The sequence below is a fragment of the Pholis gunnellus genome, assembly GCF_910591455.1.
Source record: "Pholis gunnellus genome assembly, chromosome: 15".
NCBI classification, from domain to species: domain Eukaryota; kingdom Metazoa; phylum Chordata; class Actinopteri; order Perciformes; family Pholidae; genus Pholis; species Pholis gunnellus.
In genome coordinates this window covers 6616190-6637387 of record NC_136542.1, presented here as the reverse complement: position 1 = coordinate 6637387, position 21198 = coordinate 6616190, and the positions used below count along the sequence as shown (strand labels likewise).

General features: G+C 42.4%; 1 protein-coding gene across 2 annotated transcripts in view; it reads left to right on the top strand.

Moving 5' to 3' along the window:
• Positions 1-21198, top strand: part of tnika (TRAF2 and NCK interacting kinase a) — a 57795-nt gene that overhangs the window by 13385 nt on the left and 23212 nt on the right. For both annotated transcript variants that reach the window (XM_079174563.1, XM_079174562.1), the window contains exons 3-9: positions 14850-14906; positions 15906-16031; positions 17930-18040; positions 19471-19561; positions 20102-20232; positions 20328-20382; positions 21065-21143. In XM_079174563.1, the coding sequence (XP_079030689.1) occupies positions 14850-14906; positions 15906-16031; positions 17930-18040; positions 19471-19561; positions 20102-20232; positions 20328-20382; positions 21065-21143 (650 nt within the window). The remainder of the gene's footprint in view (positions 1-14849; positions 14907-15905; positions 16032-17929; positions 18041-19470; positions 19562-20101; positions 20233-20327; positions 20383-21064; positions 21144-21198) is intronic.

Genomic DNA, 21198 nt, shown 5'->3' with positions numbered 1-21198 from the left:
TTTGGCTTCTAGGTTGTTCAGACAAAACAAACACATCACCAAGATATTCCCTTGAGCTTTTTTTGTAAAACTACTTTCAGACATTCCACACATTTATTTGATGGAATTTTGATCAGTTAATCAATAATAAAAACAATAGTTCGTCATGTAAATCTTCATACATGAAGGCAGAAAACATGCTAAAATGCTTTGCAGTGCTTCGTTTCGAATTTTGCCCATTCAGTGCTGCAGAAGAAGACTCGTATGTAAATTGGAACAGATTGGATTCATCCATACAGATAAGGGGCCGAGTCACTAGAGTAAGAATGCCATCTATTTTAAATTCCTCATGCGGTTGAGGCAAGCCGTCTGAGAAGGATCATCTTCTTGTGAGCAGGTGAATCTCTGAGTCACTGAGATGATAAATTGACCTTCAGACCGGTGTATTAGTGAACTGGAATTGCTCCGCGTCTCTCTGAACCATTTTGAGACACTTGTCATATCAGAAAAATAACACCTAGGAATACCATACAGTATTGAGCTTTGGACTATAGTATCCCCCATCTGGATCAATGAATGCTTGTTGTCTGTGTGCTGCGGAGCGAACACAGGTGGACTTTTTGCTCCGATGTAAAGATCAGAGTCTGGCAGGTAAACATGATTTTACTCCACGTTTTGATTCCAAAAATAGACCCAATTGGCTCCGTGGCCAGGGGCCAGCTTTTGCTCTGATGTATCTGTGATCATACACTGCAATTTAACAAGTAGTGCCTTGATATTTTCTTTCACACCATAGTTTAGAAAATTGAGAATCTCCGCACAACTCCTCTGACCAAGCCATCTCTTATTTTGTTCCTGGTTTCATTTTTGCAGAAATGAATGCAGATTGATGGTACATATCAATGTAATCATCCTAACTGCATTCATTTGATTGAAACTAAATTATTAATTTTTGTAGATTGACAAATTTAGGCTACCTCGGCCTATTCAAACTTTAAAAAGCCTGTTGGATGAAGTGAAGAAACGCTTTGGGTAAAAGCTAAAAACAGATATATTTCCTGAGCAGCGGACATTTTCTAGATTTGAAAATAGAAGATAAAAACATCACAAAACAAGTAACCAGTAATGTTATGTTTTTTTACCATCTCTCAAATCAGAAACCTTATTTCCTGCAGGAAAAATATGACACTAAAACCAATCCACTGCATTCCGCTGCAGTAGTTTATACTCTTGTAAAAATGAGTAATGAAGCTAGAGATATGTCGGTTTGTGTGTACCCATGCATGCATCCTTTTGTGTGCATGTGACGTAATGGCCAGCTCAGTGTTTTATATGTTGGTGTCGGAGGGCCGGTAATGTGCCACATTGCTGCAGTCCTGTGTGTCTGGGAGTGAGAGATAACAGGTTTATCAACAATTCCATTACCCCATAGTTAAATGATACAGATCTGCTCCACGGTGCTCTCTCCTCTCTGTCCACTTCTCTCTCCTCCCCCTCTCACGCACACCCAACAGCTCATCTCAATTAATAAAATGCCTTGAAAAGTTGTTTCCAGGAAGTTGCTTTTTTTGTTACAGTTTCCCCGTCAGCAAAAAAATAGTTTGGGGGGCCGAAGAGCAGTGACAGACGAGTAGCCGAAGCGAGAAGATAATTTAAGTTTGACTTCTCCGTCTGTCTCCCTTTCTCATCGCACGTCTCCGTGGCGGTTGCGTATCCTTGTTTTTCCTCCTAATCATCCGCATCGCAACTTCATCCCTGGCCTCAGCGCATTTCTCTTATCAATATGTAATCACGTTTTTCTTCTCGTTTCCCCTGTTTTCTGGGGGCTGAAACTTCCCTGGTGAGCTGTACTTAAGGAAGCAGCCCGTGCCCTACAGTATGTGTATATATAGCTTCTATTGGCTGCTCTAAAAGGGCCATAAATAGAGAACACGGGTAATGCTGAATAATTAAACACGTTCTCTCTCCCTCTCCGTCATCTCTCTCTGTTTCTTGCCTGAGCTCCCTTTCTCCCTCTCTCCTCTCTCTGTCTCATCATCTCTCCCTCCATCGCCCTCATCGGTATTTCCTTCCTTTAATTTTGCCACGTCTCTTTTCCGCTCTCATCTCTCCAGCCCTCTCTCCTTCCCTTACTCACGCTCTTCTTTTTTTTTTTTGATCATGTTTCTGCTTCTGTTCTGCCTCCCCCTTCTCTCTTTCTTTCTGATGCTTGTGAATATTTGATGGGGCTTATGGGAATTACAGTTCTCCGAATTGAGGAAGCGCCTGCCACGGCAGGCGGGCGGGAACGGGGGCCTTCCCTCGCCAGCCATTGGCCAAAACTCTCCCTGACTGACTGACGTAACGACTTATTGACTGACAGGCTTATCGATTGGCTAATTGATCAATCGCAGCTCCTCGTCATTCACGCGGGAGAAGTCATTCTTCTCTGTGATGGACGCGAGGACGCAAGTTGAGATGGCAACTAATCATATCTCGATCAGAAGTACACAAACGCATCACCGACACACACACACACACACACACTTGAACCATGACACATTCAGCCCATCGTCTCATCGACTTGTGTCCTCGGCTTTCACAGCAACATAACATTTCCTGTGTTTGTGTGGGTGTGTGTGTGTGTGTGTGTGTGTGAATGTGGGTCCGCTGTTTGCACATTCACGTGCTTTCTCGCCGTGACTCTGCTGTCGCCATGCAGCGAGGGAGCAGGAGAGAGCAGAGAAAAAAGGAGGCAGCCAATCTTTTTCTTTCTGATGACAGAACACATCCACTCTGCTCCTCCTCAGGCAAAGTGCTCAACACACACTCTTTAAATATTCACCAGTCACAGTGAGACACACAGATATACACACACACACACACACACACACACATACACAAAAAGCGACGGTTGGGGACCTGGGCCGTATGGGCTTTAATATGCTCACCCACTGTGACAGCCACTCTGTACAAAGAGCAGCTGTGTGCTTTCCCTTTACTGCATTGGCGTGTCTGTGTATAAACCAATGTGTGCGAACAATGTTTTGAAAGAGCATATGTGGTACCATGCTCTCATGTCACCGTGCGTGTTTGTGTCATGGAGTCAGCGTGCGTGTGTGAGTGTACAGTAGCTCCTGGAAGGGTCGTATCATCGGTTTCTTTCAAATGTATGAACATATGAGAACGGAGGCATGTGCGTTCCCTGATATGATGATAATCTTGCTACCGTAGCGATCCAGGGATGTAAACAAAGGGACGGAATGTAGATTAGGATTACGGCTCATAGGAGTGCTTCATCTTGTTCACCTTTCACACCTGTATCTTTTCTTTCTCTCCCTCTTCATCGCTTTTACCTGCATTGTCCCTGCCTGTTTTGCACCTCCTCCTCCTCCTCCTCCTCCTCCTCCTCCTCCTCCTCCTCCTCCTCCTCCTCCTCCTTCCCCCTCTGCCCTCTTAAGAAGCGGATAAAACTTCAAAGTTGTTTTTTTATCTTCCTTATCTGCTGGAAGTCACGCTGCAAAGGACTGTGGGAGATTTTTCTCTTTGCATGCCCGCCACAGCTACACATGTGCCTGCACACACACACACACACACACACACACACACACACACACACATACACACACACACACACACACACACACACACACACACACACGCACACACGCACACCTCAGAGAAGCAGCTTGAAGTGTAGAAGGCTGGCACAAGAGACTCCGAAAAAAAGATGGAAGATGACGTCATGTATTCCTCTTTGTTTGATGTTCCTGACTTCTCCAGCTAGTGTTTCTCAGCAGGGAAAGAAGATCAAACAAGCGAGCAGACACAGAGTGTGTCTCTCTGAAAGTAGTCACTGATCACACTAAAATGGTAACTTGACAAATCAGGTCGGCATTACATTTTCTACTGAATAGTCTTATTTCCTGTATCGTCCCAGGACAACGTGTCCCGTTTTAACTTGAGGCACAGCTTCGTGAGTGTTCATTCAACTTTATGATCAGTTTGAGGAGGTTTGTGGTGCTGTTGAACTGTATTGCATTATACAGACGGGAGTTATACGAAATACTAGAAACGCCTGTCACTATAACGCAATACAGAATCAGCACCTCTCTAAAACACTTTAATAGAGCAACAAAGCTAGTCAAAATGAACTTTGGTTTAGGTGCAACAGGCTCACAAGTAACGTGGTCACAGCGGTCACAATTCATTTTCCTTTGAGAAATGATTAGACATAAAACCTACAATAATCTTTTAAGTGTGTGATATTTGACTAAGATCTTCTTGTTAATGGGGTCATGAATCTGAATGATGGTCATAGTTATTTGCAAGCAGCACGGTAGATCGCAGCAGTTTACTTCTTCCTGACTGAGCCCAGGTCCAGTCACTGTTACTTTATATACAGTATATATATATAGAATGCAGTCAGCTGAGTCTCACCGTTGGCAACAACACATCTGTGGTACTTTCTGCACAAGGGTAGTACATTACTCATTCCAAGCCTCTCCTAGAAAAGGCAGAGGCCACTTATGCTTGCCAGTAAACTGTGTCAGTAAATTGCGGTTAGTGTGATAATGTAAATGAATAAAGAATGTAGTACTATATGGAAGTATTACGGCTAATGGTGATGCTGCCAGAAGGTCCCAGCTGGGATAGTCTGCAGGTTATAGGGCTTGGATGTGGTTTGTGTTTATTTGTGTGTACAATAGGTGGATATATATATATATATATATATATATATATATATATATATATATATATATATATATATATATATATATATATATATATATATATATATATATATATATATGTGTGTGGGTCTGCCTGACATATACAGCCACGTCCCCGGTGGAGGGGCATTGTTGCAGTTGTTTACACACACCGGGTCACTGCCCCTCTCCATTGCTGTATTTGTGTTGCTCGCCTACACACACTGACGGACACACACCTCAATCTCTTGAGTCCTTATGAATGAACTGTGAACCGTGACCGAGGTGGATGTTGCCTGTTACCGTGGGAACAGCAGATGTGCTCGTTCCACTCACATGCAGCGACACACACACACACACACAAACACACACTCACACCTGGCAGTGTGTTCATTAGCCTAGATCCTCTCTCTCTCTCTCCCTGTCTTCCCCAAGGCCACACGCCCCACTTACCCACAATGCACTTCTGCCACCCAGACCAGGGTCAATTAGCCATGCCTGATGTCAATAGCAATCTGTCATTCTCTCTTCTTTTCTCATTCTCTCTCGCTCTCTCTCTACAGAGTTTTCCAGTCAGATCCCATACTCTTTAATGGATAATGTGCACCTTACAGATCTGTTTAGCCACGGTTTCTCTTTCAACAGTATGAATTACTGCTCGTCAACAACCTATACCAGCTTTGACTCCCCCCCCATTATTCTCTGTTACAGCCTGTAGCTCCTCATTTTAAGTTTTGCGTCCCTGCTCTCCTTCATCTGCTTCTTTTCTTCATGTTTTCTGCTCACCCTCTCACCCTCGCTCAGCTGTTACTTTCTCTCTCACCTCCAAACTGTACTGTAAATCAGCTCGGCTGTTCGCTTGACCTCCAGAGCCGCCGGAGCGTGATGCCGATGTGCTGAACCTGCTGCTTTTCCTCCACGCTGCAACCCTCCTCCTCCTCCTCTGTAGTGTTCCCTCGCTCGTGCACACTCTCTCCGACTGTCTTAGCTCTGTCTTATTCCAGTCGTGTGTCTGCTCGTCCCGCAGATGTTGTAACGTCAGGGGGACTGTTTCTTTCTCTCTTTTCGTGACTGGAGACGTTCAGGCAGTTTGATTTGAAAATGAGAGATAAGTGGATGAGTGGGCAGGTCAGTTTGCTAACAGATTGAATTAGTCAGTAAGTGCATTAGTGACTTAACCTGTGTAAATGAGCTTGTGAATCAATGAGGTAATATGTTAGTTTGTTGGAAAAGCTGCTGTGATGGGATGGAGTTAACAGTTTTTAGAGGGTCCCACAGCTGTGTAGATGATGGACCCCAAAAACATCAAGCGAGGAAAAAGCAATGCTTGTGTTCAGTTCATCCGTTTCTATGTGAGTTTTGTGTTTCAGTTAATCTGGGTCAGCCTCAGATGCCTACTTTAAATAAGCTGTGGACACACACACATGTCCAACCGGCGAGTGGTTATCCTGTTAGGGTTGATTTATTTCCATCACATCAAAGGATGTATAATGATGAGGACAAGCTTTTACTGTTGCCTGACCTCAGACGTATGCACACGCACACAACGCACGCATACACGGACCCGCAGATCCTCTTTACGTGTACAACATTAAACTAAATCATATTTCTTGTCACATGATGATGGACTTACCCAGCTTTATGTATGTGCCCCGTCTCTTCGTTTTCAAGCACCGTCACACCACCGTGGGGAGTGACAGATGTGCTTTTGTTGCTTGTGATAAAATGCATGTGTTTGCCTGTTTGCAGACTAATGTTTCTCTTATTTAAACCGCTCTGTGGGCCTGCAGTAGTGATTATTTCGCGCTGCGCCAAATCCTTTCCCTGACCCCAGATTAGTCTGTATCTCGTGCATTTGTGCGTTCACTGGCTTGTTAATTAGCTTGTTGTACTCTGAGCGCGCAGGTTAATGAACGTCTATATTTCAGACTGCTGACAGATTGTCTCAATGGGCTTTAGTCGATAACACCAGTTCATTCGGAGTGGAATCAACACTTGCATGCTGTCTCTCGCAAAATTCAGCATCTCCTTCCTGCAACCCCCCCCCCCCCCCCCCCCCCACACACACACACACACACACACACACACACACACTCGTCAATAAAAGCCCTCCGGAATATTCTACAGATCATTGCTCTCATCTATCTTTTTTTCTTTCTTTCATCACCCGCCTCTCTTCTTTTACTACCTCCCGTACTCCCACAAACTCTCTGCTTGTATGCATTTCCCTCATCCTCACTGGCTGGTTGTATCTCCTCTCCTTTTAAATATATATCTTCCTGTCTCAATCCGTTTCTCCCCTCTCTTGCTTTCTCATGTGTGAGTGTGACAACAGCCTCGGGGTGCTTCTATATTTCCTGGGCAGTGCAGTAGTAGATTGGAATGGAGGCCTTTGTCACTTTTATTTACTGCCTCACTGGCTCCACGCTTGTCTGCTTGTGTTGGTGTGTGTGTGTGCGCGTTAGCACGTGTGAATGCGGAATGACTGCAGGTGTTTGAACTCCAATGAGGTGTGTCTGGCAGTATTGCCCCCTTATTTCTTTGGGCTCCTTTAAGCAGAACTGTGTTGGTATCTTTTATTGGTCGAAAGTAGCTTTCATTCTTGCATCGCAGCTGCTGAGCATGCTGGGATTGTAAGGCTACAGAGTAGAACCAGTGGGTGTTGATAGGCGGGTACAGACTGAAACACAGGTTGTCTGAAACCCTTCAACCTTAACACAACTAGCCTAAACTACAGTTGGATGTGTTTGAAAGTGTGTGACAGCAGTGCACAATGTCCCTCGAGGACCTGCCTGTCAGAGAGAGACAGACAGAAAGAAAGAAAGAAAGAAAGAAAGAAAGAAAGAAAAATGTATAGATTGAAAGCCCAGGGGCATAGCCCACTTTTTCCTATGATACGGTTACCATGCTGACAGGCCAAATACCAGGAAAGCATCCTGAGATGCCATTCAGTCGATTCTTTCCATATGTTTGTGTATGTTTGTGTTTGTGTGCATGGATTACCGTGACGGCAGATTAGGATTTTGGTGTGACCCATTTCTCTTTTACAAAGAGTTTGCAACACAGTCTGGCAATCTGTTCCTTGTCTGATGTGTGTGTGTGTGTGTGTGTGTGTGTGTGTGTGTGTGTGTGTGTGTGTGTGTGTGTGTGTGTGTGTGTTTGTGTGTGTGCGCATTTCAATGCTTTAGCATGTACAGTATCTTTGTTTTTGTCTTCTTGTCTGTTTTGCAAGCATGAAGCATGAAGAAGACCGATGCAGTTGGTAAGATAAATCAGTTGCAATTTACTGAGCCTAAAAGGTAAAACAAATTACAAATTTGATTATATTTAGAGGCTCATGCTATATCAAGTAATATGCGTTTCTTTACATCATTGGAGAATATATACAAGAAGTCGGCTTCCGTAAAGAATTGTGAGCTAAATTGAGAATAAAACCGAATAATGAGCAACCATGGCGCTGTGAAGAGGATATTTTTACATTTAGTTGTTGCTTGAAATGTCAGATTTCACAGATTTCTTGAACACAACAGGAGGAGCAGGAAATATTTTAGCAGCCGTTGTGAGCCACCCAGATTGCCGCATCTCATATCGTGATCAATTTAGTTTTTAGATAACTGTCTATCCGTAATAACCACAGTCATTAGATATATGGCAATTGTTGTGTGAATATATATATATATATATATATATATATATATATATATATATATATATATATATATATATATATATATATATAGAAATAAGTTGACTTCAACTTTATATAAAAAATAAAAGTGTAGGAAGTGTGGGAAATCCTGTAGTTTTGTAAAAAGTTCTCATCACATCATCACAATGACAAAAAAAAACAAAAGTTGAACATAAAACTTCACAGTCAACCATAATTAACTTCTTAATGAAGTTTAAAGTTTCTTCAAGCTGCTTAGTGAAATCAATAAAAAAACGATGGATCTCTAGAAAGGCGGAAATCAATCTTAATATGGTGGGCTTTAAAAAATGTCCGCCAGTAATGAGATTCTTAGTTAATGGTCTAAAGCGTGCAGAACCACCGGTGTTTAAAGTCTGCTTCAAGTAAAGGACAGGCTTGAAATCCAATACGGACCTATTTTTACATCGGAGAGCTTGTTCACTCTGCCATTTTAGGGTAACATTTGGAAGGTTTCCTCTGACCTTGCAGCTTGGCCACACAGCGAGCGCACACTGAGGACAGATGCACTGTGAAATCCAGCTCTCACTGAACAACTCCCCTGCTCATCCCCTCCCTCATTTCTCAATCACTCCCCCCTTCTCTCTCTCTCTCCCTCCCTCCTTTCCTCACCCAATCACTTCTTCTAAATAAATACTCTCCCACATCAGGACAATAGTCTCTTATTCGCCGTCTGCTCCCTCTCTTTTTATGTGCGTGTGTGACCGTTTACATTTGTGTGTGTGTGTGTGCTTAAGTGTCGTGCCCACTGTACTCTGGCCAGCCAAGACTGTTGCTAGGCTACGACAGGAAGTGTCCTGCATAGTAAATGTGTCCGAGGGGGGGGTCTGTGTAATTGACTTGGCAAGGGCATAGACACACACACACACACACACACACACACACGAATAAACAAAATACACACACGCTGTAGAAGCATTTCTTTCTCGCTCACACACAAAATATACACACAGAGAAGCCTCGGGTGCCATGATATCCACCGGCAGCGGCGAGCAGGTTAGTCTCGCCGAACTGAAGCTGCAAGCTGAGAAGGATCAAGAGACGCTTCCCTCTGCAGCCTCGTGGTGCGCGTGTCCTTCGTCTTCATCCTAAGACGCACACATACACATAGAATCCTCCGCGTGCCGAGTACTTTACTGGTGTTTTACTGTAGCTTGGCAGGTGTAATTAATCTTTATTATGTGATGATGATAATTACTGGAATAGGCGTACTTTGTGTCTCCCTCATGGTGCACTTGGAAGTTGACAGATGAGATGAGATAGCGCCGTCATATTGGGTCTAAAATCTGTTTTCCATCTGATCTTATGTAGACAACATTACTCACAGACAACAGCACCAAAATTCAGGAATTTGAACGTGCTGAAAAAGGTCTTGATTGGACGTGATTAGTGTGTATTTACTTTACATAGCTTGGGTGCTTTTAAGATAAAGGACTTGCATGTTCTGTTTGTACACGTGAGTATTTAGACTATTTTGATTGATGGACAATGAATCCCCAGTCATTTTGCCGGTTTTTCGGCGATTAGTTAAATACATTTTAGTTTCGGCCGGTAGTTGTACAAAACAAGCAACTTTTAGATGTTAGCTTTGTGCTCTGGGAACTTGCAAGGAGCATTTTACAGTATTTTTTGGACATTTTAGAGACAGAAATAATCACCAACTCTTTGTCTTATGGGATAACCAGTTGAAAATACTTTGGTTATTAGCTTTGCAAAATTTGTATTTATTACAAGGTTAGTTAGTTTAGTTGCTCGGAATTGCAAGTGTTTGAGATATTGTGTTCACCTTCTGTGTTTTGACCTGTAATCAACACGTCTCCTCCGCCATCGATCCTCACAAAATGCTGGGACAGACTTAACCGAAGCACTATTGCCCATGAATTATTTAAAGTGTAATCAGGACTTTTAAACATCACACACAATAAATGAAGATAGAGGTCTTACCTTTAAGTTTATTGGGTAAGAGAATGAAATAGCAACCATTACATATCTACAGGTACAGCAAATTAAGCTAAATGAATGCTAAATGATCCTGGTTTGTGAAAGCACGTTCCTATTTTGTTGGGGTGGAAGACCTACACTCCATTTCCATACGCTGGTTTAGAAACACTGACCTGCAGGGAGGACGCCGAGTAATGACTCCACCATGATGCCGCCGCCTGAAGGCTGATTGGAGATCAGTTCGGTATCAGTTGGCTGTCTCCATCACAGCACGGCCATCCAAGCGGAACAAACATAGTCAATTTGGTCTGTTATCGCTCAAACACACCTGGCCTGGCAGCATCACAGCCCCTTGTGTGTGTGTGTGTGTGTGTGTGTGTGTGTGTGTGTGTGTGTGTGCGAGTGAGTGACAGATATTTTGCTATCAAATTTGGTCAAAACACTTCTACAGGATTAAAGAGGGGAAAATGATAATTGCTTAGGCCTCTTTTGAAATGTCTCTGTGATGGTTAAAGTTAATGCACACTGGAATGACAGATAGGAAGTATTAGATGAAAGCATTTGTGTGCACAAGTACTCAGTGTGTGTGTGTGTGTGTGTGTTTGTTATGCTTTGCGGAGACACTCGGGCCCTTGTCAGTGCATTGTGGTTCGCAGAAGGCTCGAGATGCATTAGCAGAAGCAAAGTGAAAGGGTTGCAGGAACTCCTCGGTTTGTGTCATGTTTGCTCGTCGAGCTCAAAGCTGAACGCTGTTTCGTTGGCATTAGCGTTCAGCTCAGTTATGTTCAGCCAGGAACCCGCTTTTCACAGGCTGCTGGTCTGGGCTGCAAGGCATGAGAGAGGAGGAGACAGAGAATACAAGGGACGGGGAAAAGTAAGCGAGCTATCTAGAGGGAGGAGGGCAGAAATAATGAGAGGCATAAAGAGGAGATTGTGAGAAGTTAAGAGGGTTAGATAATGAGAGGGAGAATCAGGGGGATAAGAGAGAGAGAGGGAGTCGGAGAGAGAGAGAGAGAGGGAGAATGCTGATCTAGGTCAGAGAGGCAGAGCAGTTAACAAACGAATGGAGGAAGGGATGAACAGGCCTGTGAGGCTCAAAATCTCCTCAGTCTGAATAGGACAGACCAGTGAGAGAGTGGGACATCCTTAGAAGAAAGGACAGAAGGAAGATAGAAAAATATTCTGATACTGTGTGAATATTCTGTCACAGAGCTTCATCAAATATTTACTTGTCGAGAATTTCTCTCATGTCTGTGCATTAAGTGTAGAGCTGGGAGGCAATTAGCTTAGCTTAGCATAAAAACTAAAAGCAGGGGGGGGAATAGCTAGCTAGCTAGGTTGGGTCTGTCCAAAGTTACGAAAAAATATGACTTCTGTGCTGGTAGGCGTATTTTCAACATTAAAAGCCAGGCTAGCTGTTCCCCCGTGCTTCGTCTTTACGCTAAACTAAGTTAATCTAATCTAGCTAACCGCCTCCTGGCCCATCTCCAAACACACCGACATGAGAGTGGTATCGTTCTTCTCGTCAAACTCTTAGCAAGAAAGCAAATTAGTGCATTATTGGATGGATAACTTGGTCTAAAATGTTGAACAAACAAAAAGTTCACAGAGCTTAATTCAACTTTTTCAAATTGCTTGTTTTGTGCGACCAACTGTCCAAACCCAAAAATATATTCAATTTAAAATGATATGAAACAGAGAAAAAAAACAAAATCCTTACATTAGAGAAGCTGGAATCGGCAAGTATTTGGCAATTTATCTTGATAAATGACTGTCGATGAGACAATTAACTGACTGATTAGCTTCAGCGCTCATCATTTTATCATTTTTCTTCCTCAATTGTTTTTCGTATCATTACCCTTTATCTTCAAAGTCTTGTTTTGGTAACATTGTTACACACATTATCCTGTTAACTGCTTACATTCATATAACCAAAGACCCCCCCCCCCATCCCTTCTTTGAATTTGCAAATATACGAACAGGGCGAGGACAAAGAAAGAGCAAAAGGTGAAGGTGAACTGACAGAGCTAATTCCTTTCTGTTGCTCCTTTCACACTCGGCCATTTAATAAGGCTGGATGACATTACTCACTGCTCTAGGTTGTCATGTGTCTGAGAGTAATAAATCTTTATCCAGCTCTGATGATGTTGGACATATTCTTTCTCTCGCTCTCGACGTCACTTTCTAACTCCTTCAGTCTTTACTTCTCCATTCCTCTTCATGTCTCTGTGTGCACATGTGGGTGTTTGCACGAGTGTCTGTGCAAGTAGCGTTTTGAATTTTGTGTGCATCTGTCTGTAAGCGTGTGTGTGTGAGTTTCTGATTTATAAGTGGCTGTAATTCCTTTGTTGGTCTCCAACAAAGCCAGCCCTTGTGCTCGTGGAATTGGGGCAGTCTGATCCTAATGAGAAATCCCTCTTCAATCTTTCCAGCTCTTTTACTCTCCCAGAAGCTGGCCTCTGTATGTGTGTGTGTGTGTGTGTGTGTGTGTGTGTGTGTGTGTGTGTGTGTGTGTGTGTGTGTGTGTGTATGAGAGAAAAAAAGAGACTGATCACAGTGTTCAACCATCCAGTGGTGCTTAGTTTGCATTGTGCATTGCTGGATTGTGACACAATGAATTATCATATTACATCCCTAACTTTCATTTAGCAATAAATCAGCAAGTTTAAAAGTTTTTTTTTTTGTATTCATTCAAGAGGAGCCGTTTAATGACAAATTAAATTCATGGCCCATTCAGGGACCTCAGCTGATGTTAACATATCGCCAGTCATCCTGTGGGAACCCACCGAATGCAACAACTCAGAGTTGTCTTCTCATTTGCTGCACTGAGAACATGATTGCTTCCTCAAATTAAAACAAATTGTGGTGACTTTTCAATGCAAATGATAAATGGATATAGACTTTTTCTTTTCTTTTGAATCCGACCCTTCAGTCGAAATACTAGGGGAACGAATGGGCCAAAACATCCCTTTAGTCCCTAATAGAGATGTGATCAAATCATTACATTGACCGCAGACCAGTTTTGCTTCTTTGTAAAACTACAGTGTAAAAGGAACAAGTGAGCTGTTGAGCTGCCGACATTATTTTGCCGTTAATAACCGTATGAATTGAATAACCTCTGACTCGCAAGCTATTCATCAAGTAAAGTGAGTTTTGGCGAGCCTGTGGGTACAATTGATCTGTTAAAATGACATGAAGATAGAATGTGAAGCAGAATGACTAACGACCAGTGGGAGGGTGCGCCTGTAAAATTACTACTGCAAAGAAATGACAAAGCAATGAAACCACAAACTTTCTCACCATCATATACAAGTTCTGTTCTCATTGTGTCTGTTTTGGCTGTAGCGCTCATTATCAGAATGGCCCTTCGATTAAAGCCCTCAGGAGGCGTTTCAGAGCCAGACCCTTAATGCCATCTGGTTTATACTGTAACGGTTCCACCAAGAAAACAGTCCTGCTCTTGTTTTGAGTGTGTGTGTGTGTGTGTGTGTGTGTGTGTGTGTGTGTGTGTGTGTGTGTATCCTTGACGATGTGTGTATGTATTTGTTTGTTTGGGCCACTGCTGCTAAGCTGTTCTGCTCAGACTGTTACATGCTAATCAGTCGATTCCAGACAGGTGGAAGTAATAGCCGTCAGTGGTTTTTGCGTCTCTAGCCCTGTTAGCTTCATTAGCTAATCACAGGCACAGATGCTCTGTTGCAAAGGAACCACTTGGGTTTTCCATTCGCCCCTCAGCTCCCAATCTCCCAGTTCCTCGCCTCCCAGTTCCCACAGGCATCTGCCTAGCCTCGATATTACACAACACAGCCAAGTCTGTAGGTTGGTATCCGTCTTTGTTTCTCCATCTTGGGCTATATGTGAGACACTGTCAGCTGTGCTTTTGACTACAATCTCCCATTTTTACTGTTGCACTGGATTGGACTGATGCTGCAACTGCATGTCAAATCGCAGTGAAATATTGGGGTATCGTGTTGATAATGCAACTGCTGTTTCCTGCAAACACTCCAAAAAAAAACCATTAAGTTGGAAAAAGGTGATGCTCACCAATCAGGATTTAGCAATATTTGATGAGGCAAGTGGAGTGTTTTGCTCATGATTTCCTAAAGAAGCAGATTACTTGCGTTTTTTTACACTTTAACTTTGATTGTTGCTTTCAATATCTTGTCATGAGTGTTGAGCAGCACCGAAAAACAGTTTGTTGTTAGTTCTTGTATTTAGCAGTTTGCCATCCATTATTTTGGTGGTGGTCTGACACTTTTATTTACATTTTGGATTGAGCAAAATGATGTTCAAGTAAGTCAAGGTCACATATTGTATTATTGCTTATTGGACTGGATCACCTATAGTTTTTTTTCAATGCAGTGTTTGACTGATATATGCACTGATATATATATATAAATGCATGCACTGCAATTTCCTCCTTTTCTATACAGAAAACGTAAACTGTGAAATCTCTCTTCTTTCTTCTTCCTTGCCTCTCATCTTTTTTTTGTCTCCCTGTGATTCTGACCGTCCTTTCCTTCTTTCACCAGGGTCGCCATGTTAAGACAGGGCAGCTGGCGGCCATCAAGGTCATGGATGTCACCGGGGTAAGACACACAAACACACACACACACACCTACACTCGTGTGTTCACTGCACGAGCACACGCGCACGTGCCCACGCACGGCAAATCATCTCAAGTAGTTATACCACCGCTGTCGACCGTGTCATCTAATTATGAGCCATGAGTGTGTGTGTGTGTGTGATGTGGCAGAGAGGAAACGAGGACAGGCCTATTGCCATGGTAATATTAGCTGGAGGTATTAGGACAGCAGTGTAGTCTCAGGCGTGTCTGTAAAGTGGGAGAGAATCTCAGTTCTTGTGCTATTTCGAGATCCTCTCACCCGACGCCTCCCTGTCAGCACTGCAGGAATGAAGCAACAAAGGAACTGATGAATGAATAGAAGCATGAATGACTGAATAAGGACATTAACATATGCAGGTGTTATGGAGATGAATAATCAAATTAGTGTGAAAAAGGAAGTATAAACAAAATGCATGAAACTGTGTGTGAATGGCTGTGCATGAATACATCTGCTTCAATACAATAAAAAATAAATGACTATATTAATTGATGATTAAAAATTAAATGGAGGGCAAACACAAAATTGCTAACTCAATGAGCCGCTACTGTACAAAGTCAGCTTACTTAAACAAGCGTTTGTGTTTTTTCGCGGCTGATGCACACTAAATTGAAGTAATCAAGGCATACATTTCTGACATTGTGCATAATGACTAAGGAATTACAAGTACGTAACCAACTGCCACCACAGCAACTTGTTTCGAACAACTGCTTTTTAGCTCTGTGGCAGTAACCCCCTAAAACGAAAGTAATTAAAAAGTAATGCTATTGTGGATAATTTAGCGCCCAGCTGTCTGCTCTGCAACAACAGTTTTTTTCTGAATTGAAATGGATCCAAAATGCAAATCCATCAACAACTCCATTCCTTTTGCTCTATCACCATCCTATTAATATGTTTGAGGGGTCACACATAGAGGTCGCGGTTTAATGCCTGTTGATATCTCTCTTTTCCCGCGTGTGCCAGGAAGAGGAAGAGGAGATTAAAGCTGAAATTAACATGCTGAAGAAGTACAGTCACCATCGGAACATCGCCACCTACTATGGAGCGTTCATCAAGAAAAACCCCCCTGGCATAGATGACCAGCTATGGGTAAGCCATTATCTGTGTTTGTTTGTGCGCGTTTGATTTGTTGCAACTCTATGCGTTTGTGTGTTTGTGTATGCTTATGTTGGCGTTTGTGTGTGAAAGTGTAGACGTCTGTAGTCTCGTAGAGAGCCGCAGAGCAGAAAGAAGAAGGGACTTTCCATTTTTCACCGTTACATTTATGTGAAAGAAGTGAGTGTGTAGTTTGTTCATGCACGCCGTGACTGCAGGTTTATGTGCATTTGGAAAATGTATATATACTTAACGTGTGTGTGTGAGAGAGAGAGTGAAAGTTATAAAGGATATGAATTATTGTGTGGCTGACTGGCTACTGCAATAAATCATGTGTTAACGCGATCTAAGGGAGCTCTCTCTTCTCTGATCCTGTAGCATTCATCACACAACAATGGGAGGACACACACACACACACACACACACACACACACACACACACACACACACACACACACACACACACACACACACACACACACACACACACACACATATGCATATACACAGAGCAGCCAGATCTACTGCCTGCATAATTCCTCCTGACTCAACAGCTGCTGTGTGTGTGTGTGTGTTAGTCAGTGCACAAGCTGTATGTCTGTTCGCTTTGACATATGTCCCCTCATGATTATGCATATATATGAGTGTGTTACTTTTGTCTTTGCGTGTCTGAGTACACATGCACGGCCTGGATAAGAGGGTTGTTTTTTTTTTCTCATTACTCGCCGACTTCCTGTTAGCCGGAGTGATGATGAGAGAAGCTTGAAGCAGGGCCACAACTGACCAGCTGAAATGTTGCTGGCAAATCTCCTCCAATGTAATAAGATAGGAGAGGAGAAGGCACGAGGCAGCTCAGGGTGGAGAGAGAAAAGGGAGGTGGACAGAATGGGCACATTGTGTTTGGGTCAAGAGATTCACGACTTGCTTCATTCATGTGATCTCGTGACCCTGTTGAGTCAGTTTATGCAGCAGTTTCTGTGGTCGCTGTGCGGTGTGTGACTGCAAGAAGTGACAGAGAAAGAGTCTGTGACATGGCTGCCTTCGTGTGTGTCGCTCTCTGTATTAGTAATGCTATTACAGTAATGCGATCATGGGTTCTGTGGGTATTCCGTATAATGTGCATCATGTTGAACAAAGAAAGCACTTTTTATTCTGTGCACATGCGTCGGTAGCGGTCTATAAAACTGAAGACATCCAAGAGATTTCTTTTAAGAGCCTGAAGGACACTAGATTTTTGAGAGAGGACTTGGGATTAATAAAAAATCCAATAACAGTATCTTTTTTTATGAAGATATGTCTCTGTTAAGATTACAGTTGAACAATGACATTTATTTTCAAATAGAGCTGCAATGATTTAAGTGATTTTCCACAGGTATTCAAAGACATTTTTCACTTGTTTCTGATGTTTTATAGACCAAATCAACTACTCAAGAACACAATTGGCAGACTAATCGGTAATGCAGCTCCGCTTTTAAAGATAACAGTGATGGTTGATGTAAGAATTAGTAAGTTTTAAGCAGTAATATTTATTCAAACAATAAAAACACAAACTTTGATAAGGCCAAAATAAAGCCAAATGAAGATAAAATGCTGCAAACAAAACATTTTCGACAGTTTCCCAACAATACTGATATTGGCACATAGTGTTGGTCGGTCGATGTGTCTGTCAGGCTCTAATATGACGGCGCACAAGGCAAAAAAAGACAAATCTATCTGGACAACATATGCGCAAAGTACTGTACTTGCATGAATAAACAAGTGATATTTTTGACTAGCTCCCTGGTTATCTCAATAAGTTGCTTTATGGGAGTTGCTGGCTTGTTTGGGACAGATCCCAGGACAGATTGCTCTCTTTTGCTGAACAGTCAATAATCAACCTTGTATGTGTTTAGCTGGTCATGGAATTCTGCGGAGCCGGCTCAGTGACGGACTTGATCAAGAACACCAAGGGCAACTCTCTGAAAGAGGAGTGGACCGCTTACATCTGCCGAGAGATTCTCAGGGTAAGTGGCCATGTTGCTGAGTCATTGTTTCAACCCTACACCCGTCCTCCATGAGTAAGCAATTAGTGTCTGTGACGCTGAAGAAACCGAGAGAGATCCTTGATGACGTTTTCCTTCTGAAAGCATGAATAAGACTGTGGGAGCTGTGTGTTGATTTATATTTGCTGATTACAAGAAAGTATACAGTAGTAACAGTTCATTAGTCGATCCTTAAAAACGATTGGACATGATTTATAGCAAATAACGTTCTCAAATGGTAGACATTTTGGCAAAATCAGGTCTGAGAATAAGATCAGAATTACCTCTTGACAACGGATTATCCCAAATGTACATTTTATTTATTTAAATCAAGCAACGCCCACTGGGTGGAGGAAACCTTCTAATTTCACAGCTGAAAAGCATCTGCTAAAATATGTTTCTGAAAACATTTGAGTCAAGAAATCCTGTAAGAGAATCTGAATTCAGATTTGATCAGATTTCACAAGCTTCACAGGCTCCATGTGCAGCGATTAACAGTTCTAAAAAGAGGCATGATAGTAATTTTTTGACCGATAGCAATCACCAGTTGTTTGTGTTCCATGGTATCTGTGTTTTGGAGTGATGTAAAAGCAACGCATTGAGATAGTTCTTTGGAAAATCATCCTCTTTCCCCACCATCTTATCTCTGCTATCTGTTATTGTGTGTTTTTAGTGCTGAGGGCTAAAGCCTCAGACAGAGTCAGTTATACGCAGTGCTGCTGTGAACTGAAGCAACAATGATTTCCTTTCATCCACTTTTATTTCTTTTTTCATCCCTCATCTGGCATCTTATTTCGTGCTCTCTGCTTCCTCTCTTCCCGCTGTGATTTGGTCTTGTTTCTTTCTGTGTGCCTTTTGTCCACTTACATTTTCTCTCTGTGTCTTCTTTCCCTTTGTCTTGTCTTTTACTGTGGGTTTATTTATTTTAATGGTTATTTCAGTCACTTTGCAGTAAATACAAGAGTCTTCACTAACATAAGAATTATTAAACTTTCCAAGCATGACTACCTGTCATATTCGCGATTTTGCTCGGATTCTGTGCACCAAAGATCCTATATACAGTACGTGCGATTGAGACATGTATATCACAATGGTATTTAACGTATATTCTGTCTGTACATTGAATAGTTGGTTCGTTGCTTTTCCTGACAAAACAATAAAACATTTACAGACAGGCTTTGCTAGAAATAATGAACTTCAGGTGGTGTATTTTGCTCCAAAATCAATGTAATTTACTACATTTACTACTTCTAAGACAGCTAAAACTAGTAATAAGACGTCTCTCTGTAGGTACAAGTCTTTTTATGAAGTGGCTGAAAGACACTTCCTTCCTTAAATAAGCTCTTGAGGTTTAATGATAATAATAATAATAATCATGACTTGGCGTTCCTCCACCGTGTCGCTGTCTGCAGGGTCTGACTCATCTCCATCAGCACAAGGTCATCCACAGAGACATCAAGGGACAGAACGTCCTGCTGACTGAGAACGCAGAGGTCAAACTAGGTCAGTCTGTCATCTAACCCCGCTTGACAAAACGGCTTTAGGATTGGGAGGGCAGGAGGATGTATAGCATTTCAGATGGATCAGAAGTGTGTACAAGTGTGTGCACGTGTGTGTGTGTGTGTGTGTGTGTGTGTGTGTGAGGCTTTTCTTTCTTCTTTTATGCTGAATACCAGCTTCCTCGTCTCTCTGTAGCTCTGCCACTGTTCATGGTGCAGATTGTTGAAGAAGGGACTCTCTCGCTCTCTCTCTTTTTCTATCTCTTTCCCCCTAAAGCCCAGTAGGGAGGGGATTATAAAGCATGTGTGTGTGTGTGTGTGTGTGTGTGTGTGTTTGTAAATTGGGAAAGCTATTGCAGGTTGGGCAATTCGTTCCTGTTTAGAGTCCATTATGGAATTCAGAAAAGCCCCATTGGTGTCAGCGCACACACACACACACACACACACACACACACACAAAGGAACCAGTAAAAAACAAAGGTTGAAGGAGACTGCAGACTATGTCCTGAAGTATGATGTTTTTTTGTGTTTACTTGCTCTGTAGTGGACTTTGGTGTGTCAGCCCAGTTGGACAGAACAGTAGGAAGGAGGAACACGTTTATCGGGACGCCGTACTGGATGGCACCGGAGGTTATCGCCTGTGACGAGAACCCTGAAGCCACGTACGACTTCAAGGTGCTTCAGCAACCACCTGTCCGCTGAATGTGTCTGTCTGTGGTGCTTTTTGTGATCACCCTTTGTATTCACACACTGCTTCTCTGTCATTACAGAGTGATTTATGGTCACTGGGAATCACAGCAATAGAGATGGCTGAAGGAGCACCACGTACGTACCCTTGCAATAACACACACCTCTGCTACACATCTTCCCTTAGCGCCACGACAGTAGATCACTATAATCAAGAGTCATTTTTTTTTCTGTCCAGGCCAACGCAAGGCCAAGGAGTGGATATTAAATTGGTTGTCCACATGCTTTTTCTTTTCTTTGTGATAGATATATACATATATATATATATATAAATGGGTGTAGTAAATCCAAAGTAATCACTTTAATTAGGATGCCAACAATTTCTGGAAACTGTCAGTCACATGGCCCACGTAGGAGGAACTAAGAGCTGTGAAAGAAATAATCCGAAATATTCAAAACGTCTTTTATTCTTGGTATCCTTATGAGCTGAATACTAAACCACTAGCTCGGTTTGACTATGTAAACGTTTGAATGTAAAAAAACCTCTAATAACTCAATGTTATAGCAGTACATGCACAAGTGCCTATTTGTGAGATGGATATGGTTTTCTTCAAGAAAACAAGACCTAAGTGTGTGTGTGTGTGTGTGTGTGTGTGTTTGTGAAACTGATAGATTGTTATCAGTATTGGCAGCCTGTATTGATCAAATGAGAACTAACTCCAGCTGACTTTGACTATATGCCATGATATGTTCATCACAATTAGCTAGAAACATTCACCCTAACTCACCCGTGTTATGTACCCGATATCTGAATCTTTAGCACTGTGTGATATGCACCCAATGAGAGCCCTCTTCCTCATCCCGCGCAATCCTGCCCCCAGACTCAAGTCAAAGAAGTGGTGAGTGTAACTGGTCCAGCACTATCAAAAGAAGAATAACCAGTTCAGACATACA